This window comes from Montipora capricornis, chromosome 1, assembly GCF_036669925.1.
Source record: "Montipora capricornis isolate CH-2021 chromosome 1, ASM3666992v2, whole genome shotgun sequence".
NCBI classification, from domain to species: Eukaryota; Metazoa; Cnidaria; class Anthozoa; order Scleractinia; family Acroporidae; genus Montipora; species Montipora capricornis.
In genome coordinates this window covers 32,792,177-32,800,319 of record NC_090883.1, presented here as the reverse complement: position 1 = coordinate 32,800,319, position 8,143 = coordinate 32,792,177, and the positions used below count along the sequence as shown (strand labels likewise).

Below are 8,143 nucleotides of genomic sequence, written 5' to 3'. Positions count from 1 at the left end.
ACAAAATAAAGTAGGGAAGATTTATCCATATTTTGTGGGGTTTTTAATAAAACAATTATTCCACTCGCGCTTGATGATATGATATGATGATACGACAATTGTTAATTAATTATTCAGTGTCCGCTGCCGGCCTGACACACTAAACTCCTGTGCAACTACGATGGAAGTTTTCCAGGAATAGACGACATGGCGTGTAACTGATTTGTATTTTGTTGTCACATGTCTTTAAATTATTCTTTGTTATGCAACAGATCAAAAGGCTGGATCAACCCGAGTTACATCAAAACAGCCAGTCCCAAGGGCATCAACCAAGTGTTCAGATGTTCTGAGCCTGCAATATTTTGTTCACTAACTTACTACAGGTCATTACACGTCATCACTCAGCGAAAATTGTAACCCACAAATTAGTCTTCGTTCTAATTCACTTCGTTCAAACGAAGAATATTATTTTTTAGTATAAACACACAGGTGATTATACAAAATCGCACGCTCTTATTGGCTCGCTTTCTCGGATTACCAGCCGATATCACCTCGACGGACAAAATAGCTGCCAGTAGTCGTTTTGCCACTGTAAGTGAAGATGATTTCGCGTTGAAATGTTTTTTTTTTCCTTTCTTTTTTGAAATAATCACCTGTGTATTTATACCTCTAAAACAATTATTCGCCTCAGGCTCAGTGATTATCGGTGAATATTCAACGATAATCACTTCACCTTCGGCGAATAATTGTTAAATATTTCCTATTCATTATAAATTAGACAACAAAATACAATACATTTAGGAAGGGTACTCTTGCAAAGAAGCATGAGAAATCATAAAAGTATACGTGTTAAAACAAGTTACTTTACCTATCACAAAAAATCCGATCAGAGAGGAGTTTGTCGGTTCTCATCCACAAGTTTGATATCTCCCGCCGTTATTTTCTTGCTGCCCGCTTCTTTTGCCTCTTTAAATTTCTTTTCGTCATCGGAATTGGACGACAACCCGCGATTTCCCATGTTTTAGTATCTACCTTTCAGCGACCTTTATAATCCTCCGCATGCATATAAACCGCTTGTGGATACATTTTTCCCTCAGTAACGAGAGCAGTTATGCAGCCTCCTTCCAGAAAGGTGAGTTGACAAGAAACCCTTACTATTAGTAAATGGCCCAAAATCTTGGTGAACCAACGCATGGCAGTCGAAGACTCGCGGCACTCTCTTTTTGTGTCACCTATACTGTCCTTCTTCGCCTTCCACAGTGTCGGACATCACCAACGGATTCGAAAGAAGCTTAAAACAGCGCAGCACATAATTCGTAGACGATGGAAAAAATGAACGCTCTGCAAAACTCTCTTAAATAGGCAAATACCAGTAGGAAATTCCTTGGGGAACAGTGGGCGATGCGCAGACAAGAATAGATTCTCATTACCTTTCATACCAAAGGATTGGAGCATTTGTGGGTGATAATTATTGTCAACGAAAAATGATTGAATTGTAACGAATGACAATTGTAACCCAAAATTATTGGAGGTGTAATGATTACAAACCAATAGCCCTTTTCACGGTTAGTTTTTTCATTTGCATTACAATATAATCTAGCATGTATGTGAAGCAATTTAGGCCTATTTTGTAGTTTTAACCTCGCATCCACGTTAGATTATACATTGTAATGCAAATGTAAAAACTCACCGTGAAAAGGGCTATTCTCTGTGTATTACAATGAATTGTTGTTCCTCGTTACAATCCGATAATTTGTGGGTGACGGAATAAATTATTGTCCCTCATTGGAATTCTAATATTTTTTGGTGCACTTTCTGTGATTTTGCATAGAACAGAAAGTTCTACAGTCCTTATTAAACTTTCAATGAATACAGATCAAGATATCATGCAACTTATATTTTCTCTAATATTTTCAGCTTCTAGAATTTTTCCTAAGAATTCGGCCATTTTTGAAAGTTTCCCTTGGTCCCTCCAGAAGGCAAAAGTGTCATGATAGCTGGCTTCAAATGGTGTCAGGTTGTGTCGCCCCATCGCCTTGTCGCGCCAACTTAAGTCTAGGGTTAGGGTTATACAAATAAAACGCTAAGATTGGTTTACTATCCTCAATGTATTTTCGAAGAAAAAGAAATGAGAATTCCTCCAGTCCTATCCCTCCTCTGCATATGACATAAGACATACAGACTTTCACTTTCATGTCTTTCTGTTCATTTTATTTTGCTAATAACTGTTTCGCGAACCCGGCGTTAGGTTTCGATAAGAAAAACGATCATACTAAATTCTAATCAAATATTATTATTTCATATCGAACTGTGCACGATTAATGTTGAATTCGTTCCCCAAAAGCTCAAAGATTGTTTACCTTTATCTATTGAAGTATGGATGTTGCATTCTATATTCTACTGTTTGTTCCATGCAACAGGCGAGTTGCACTTAGGGATCACGTGACGTGATTGACCACAGCACTGAGACTCACTCAATAAGTTTGCGTGTCTACTCCTGCAGCTGTCCGTGAATTGGCCAAATAAGGGAGAGGGTCACTTCTCCTTTTTATTCAATTTTCATGGCATTGCTATTTAGGCCCTGTCTATATGAAGAAAAGTTGTCCCGGGTAAGAGGGTCACCCTCCCAGCCTAGTCAACTTTAGCGAGCGTTCATATGAGAGAAGAACTGATCCTTTTGCCTGAATCAAGAGCTGCCCGCCCTTGTGATGATTTCCGAATCATCACGAGACTTAACACGAGACTGGGAAGACAACGCTCGCGCATGCTCTCATTAGGGAGCTTAAGATCAGTCTACGACGACGACGTCGACGAAAACGCCGCAAAACAACGATATCATTGGTTAGAAGAGCAGAAATAATCGTGCTGCACGTGCGGCACGGATTTTAACTCATAGATTGCGGTTCTCTGCATGACGACGACGTGAAATGACGACATTTTAGGTTTTGACGACCATGTGAGCATGTAACAGAGAATCTTTCATTCTCTATTTTCAGTCAGAAACCGCTCGTACCAATTTATTTTTAGGATACTTCGCCCGTATTATACGACGTGAACGAGATGGAATAATCGCGAAATGCTTATACTAGAGCAAAGTTATATTTCGAGGTGACATTTTGGTTGACGTCGCCGTCGTAGATCTTAAGGTCCCCATTATCTTGCCTTAACAACGTTGACATAGCTAGGCGAGCCAAAGTGTTTACATGGTCGAAAGAGGGTGACCCGGCTTGGTTAGTCACCCTTCTGGCCAAGTCAACTATTTTTTCTCATAGAAACGGTCCGCCGCGTTTTATAAACAAAAATATAAGAAAAGTTGGCTGGTCCCAGGGTAGCTCGGGCAGGCGAGTGACCCTTCTACTCGGTACAACTTTTCTGCATGTAAAAACGGGGCCTTAGGGCTGTGAAGTGCTATGCAAACCTGTTTAGGGAGCTGTGTAGTGTTATGTATGGCTGTTTAGAGCTATGCAGCGCTGTGTACGGTTGTTTTGGACTGTGTGGAGATATTTATGGCTGTTTAGTGATGGACAGTGTTATGTGCGGCTGTTAGCTCAGTGCGGTACCACATACGGACCATACGTGACCACATGAGGAATACTGAACGCAACCTACGAGGATCAAGGAAACTTGTTATCCCATACGTCAACACAACCACTTATGGTCTACATTCCTTCAGATACACTTCTGCAAACATGTGGAACAAACTAACAGAGGACTTGAGGTCATTAACGTCCTTGAACCTGTTGAACGAGTTCAGAACTAAAATATGCCAAATTTCTTTCGAACATCAATGTAGTTTTTATTTATGTAAATGGTAGTTTAATGTACTGTTTATAATATATTATTTTATTTATTTATTCATTTATTTTTTTCTCGGAGAAATTAGCTATACAGCTACTCTTGTAAATCCGAGGTGAAATAAGGTGATTTTATGTTATGGTATGATGCCACGCAAACTCGCGTTTGGGCGAGTGAATTGGTCAGCGGAGTTCCCTAGGCCGGAGCCATTGTAGAAACGTCATGTATGTGGACCATTCCTGTATCCAACGCCATGTATCATGGGATATGGCGGCCATATTGAAATTGAACGTCGAGTTGTACGTAGTTGTGAATTGAATTCTGCAAAACAATTTTGCAAAATACTGGTCCATTTTTCTTTAGTTACCAAAAATGGGAAGCGAAGTTAAGATGGAGGTGGATGTTGAAAAATTGAGCAAGCGAGAGGAGAAGGAAAATTCGGATAGAGACCGAGAGAGGGAAAAGGACAAACATCGGCACAGAGACAAACACCGTGATCACAAAGATTCTGACAGAGATAAAGACCGAAAGAGAGATAAAGACAAGCACAGGGACAGAGACAAACGGGATAAAGACAGAGATAGAAGAAGAGATAAGGATCGAGACAGGAAACACCGCAAGAGGTCTAGGCAAGTAAAATAAATGAATAGTAAAAGCTAAGAATCATCATCATCATCATCATCATCATCATCATCAGCATCAAAGTCAATATTACACTTTTATAATACATCTGGAAACCAGCTAGCCATAATTCTTTGATTTCACCTGACGTCACGGCAGCGATGTTGGCGGAAAGCACAATAGCGAAAAAGTCTCACTGACTGTATTATTGTGCAAAACTTGAACTACATTTTTCTGTTGTTTTGGCACCAGCATGGCCGTCTTATCACGTGAGTGCAATCAAAGAATGAGAATGAGTTGCTATATAATAATAATAATAATAATAATAATAATAATAATAATAATAATCTTATTCTCCTGCTCTAGAACTTTGAACATTTAGCATATTTTAGCATAAATTGGTTTAGTTTATTATATTATTATATATATATACATATACATATTTTAACCTTACTTTTCAATTGTACACTACCTTTTAACTCTAGTTTCACTAGCCGGAGCACAGGCCACACCTTGGCGCCCCGTGTTCCTTTTAACTGTATAGCATACAGATAGTTTTTACTGCTGCATAATAATTATTATTATTATTATTATTATTGTTATTATTATTTCGTTATCGTTATCATTATTTCTCTTGAATACTTCTTGTTTTGATTGGCTCAGGCTCACATCATAATTCTGGACAACAAACAAAACATCTAATCATTTCTCCGATAATCATAGTGACAGTAGGGCATGAAATTGCGACCAATACAGTTGCATTAAGTTGCATCTGAATTTTTCACTTTGGAGTTAAAATATCTGGAAAAGTTACAAATTTATGACTAGTTGTCACCTTCGCTCTTTCAAAATAAAAGGATTAGCGATTACCACCTTGCCGTTACTTTTGCCAAAATAAAGAAATGAAAAAGTTGTTTTGTTTCTCGAAGTGAACTTTCTTTCAGTCTGAAGATATAGGACACAATAATTAGTGTAGCCTAATTTAGCTGCAATGTTATGTGCACATCGCTATTCCCTCGATCATAATTTATACCATTTTCAGCGGTTTCCTTGCACACAAGTATGGTGGGGTCATTTTGTTTTGTTAAACTCCTGGCAACACAATACAGCGCAACGACATTGAGACTAAATTTGTGAATTTGTGACTCAAACTGATTTTCGTATTCAGCATTAAAAAATAAAAAAATTGAATGTATGATGTCTCATAATGCCACTGAATAATAATTATTATTGTAACCTACATGTAGAACTCGTGAAAAAGATAAGAAATAAGTAAAGCACTTTTTTTTCTGGTTGAAGAAATTAGACTTGTCTATTGCTTGACTGAGTTTGGCTTTTGCATGATGCAGAGAAATACATGTAGTGGTTACAGGACTGGATTTGCATGTGTTTCTGTCAGGTGAAATTCCCACTCTAACCACATGGCGCATCCATCGCACTTTGTTTATAGCCAAATGATTGCTTCTTGCCAGTTGGAGTTTTCAGCCATGTTATGTTAGAAAAAAAGAGGGAGTCCAGAGCTCGAAATAGTATTAGCAAAAAAACCCAGTCGCAATTTTGCGACAAGATACGAAAATTTAGTCACAATTTTGCAAAGTTGTTGCGCTGTATTGTTTTGTCAGCGTTTTAGCAAAAACAAAATAATGTGCCAGCAATACCTGTGTGTAAAGAAACCGCTGAAAATGGCAAATCATGGAAGGAGTTGTGCACGTAACATCGCAGCTAAATTACGATACAATTACACAACATTCAGATTGAAAGAAAATTCACGGCAAGAAACAAAATAATTTTGAAATTTCTTTATTTATACTGTGGCAACTGCTAGCCCTTTTGCTTCGAAAGAGCAAAGGTGAAAACAAGTTGGAAATGTGCGACTTCTCCAGATATTTTAGTGACAAATGTGACTGTATTGGTCACAATTTCAAACCCTGGAGTCCCAGGGACATGGAGGCATTGCACAACAACGTCAGAGTTGGAGGAGAGAAGACTTACAGCTTGTTTGTGGCATGTGTACAAAGCCACTTCATGCCCATGGAGTAGTGATGTGGCTTTCATTATTGGAAGACCTATGTTCTATATGTATCAGGGAACAGTGGAATGATGATGATGATAAAATATTTTATTTGCTACTTATAATTTTATGAGCATATGAAGTGTATCTGATTCATTAATTTCAGTGATACACATTATAGAGTATTAATGATATTTATTATACAAATCTGACAGGCTGTTGATAGAGGGTCACGACTTTGTTTGCATATTGGTATTGAGTTTTTACTCTTCTAAAATAGTGCCTTTGAAAGGAAAAAAAATGGCTATGTTGCGCAAAATGATGTAATTTCTTAACACCCAAAATTCCCAAAAAGTAGAGTGAAACATTGCAATAACCACTTAAAACTGTTGAACAACATAAAACAAATACAGCAAAAAGAAAGAGAAGCATGGGTGGACACAAATGGACAAGATTAAAACGGATTGCATTTGGGTAATCTTTAAAAATGGTTGGCCCGATGCTCTTCAAGTTTGTGGCAAATTGCCTTGATAAAGGTCTTTTTTTAAAATCATTGTGTTTGTGATGTAGCAATAATTTTATCATGAAAAGAATTCCATGTTACCATGATAGATTTGCCCAAAAAAACACCTCAAAAATAATGTGTCACAGCCCTTTTAACTGTTGCTCATATGAAAGGTCCTTGAAGAATAAACAGTAAAAAAACTGGTATGATTTATTTTTCAGGTCAAGGTCACCTCATAAATCAAAAGACAAGAAATCAAAGTATGTTGTTCATTATTTAGTATAATATCAAAATGTTTCATAATTTTCTGTCAAGTCTGACCTTCTGGACGGTGAGTTAGCCCAGGTCAGGTGTGTTAAGAGGTAATGTAGATAGCAAAAGATCTGCACGGCATGTACCACATGTATTATTATCCACCCTTTTGCACACAAATGCGCTATCCAGAGGAGAGCTACTAGCTCTTAGATTTTGCTTCATGGGTCCAGAGGATGTCTAACTATTGTTTCATTTTTGTAGCTCCTCATCATTTTCATAGGCAGTATACTATGGTCCATGGGTTAGGCGATTAAATTTTGATTTGCATGCTGTTGTGTCAAGTTGAAGTCCATACATAGATTAACACATTTTCTTCAGTCATTCAGCAAGGGTAATAACATTTTGCCATCTCCTTTACTATAATTATTGCAAGAATGCACTACAATGACAATGATATTGCCGCATAAGCCTACAGTGGGTTAAATTAATAATAATTTCCTGGCTTCCCGCTATTCTCCTATAGCCAGGGCTCAGTGCCCTGTGGGCTCTGGCGGCTAACTTTTGCCTTCGGGTGACAAGGCAATCTTACGTTTTCACAAAAATTAGCTGCTGGACACCCTATTTTTCAAAATTTCAGAGCTTTGGGCTCCCTACAACATTTCTTAGAGCACAGCCTTGCAGCTTTAGCTAGGTAGTAGAGCATCCAATCTAGTGCAGATATACCGTCGTAAACACCCGCAGATAAGCCGCACCAGATTTTAGAAGCTAAAATCTTTGAAAAAAAAAGATTCTTGAAGGAAATCAAAAGAAATCCAAAGTCGAGTCTTTAGAAGTCTTCTTCATTCACTGTTCGTGATCATTGAATGTAAACTCACTATTAACATTGAAATGAAAAATACTTACCTGCAATCTTAGCACTTTAATATAATGAACATCGTTTCTCCTATTTTTTACATGATTGATCTTTTTCTGGCATT

General features: G+C 37.8%; 1 protein-coding gene across 1 annotated transcript in view; it reads left to right on the top strand.

The window, feature by feature from the left end:
• The first annotated feature begins 4,014 nt into the window (after positions 1-4,014).
• The window catches only part of LOC138039043 (probable ATP-dependent RNA helicase DDX23), a 39,881-nt gene continuing 35,752 nt past the window's right edge, over positions 4,015-8,143 (top strand). Inside the window, exons 1-2 of the mRNA XM_068885204.1 lie at positions 4,015-4,403; positions 7,133-7,171. Coding sequence (XP_068741305.1) covers positions 4,147-4,403; positions 7,133-7,171 — 296 coding nt within the window. The 5' untranslated portion in view covers positions 4,015-4,146. The remainder of the gene's footprint in view (positions 4,404-7,132; positions 7,172-8,143) is intronic.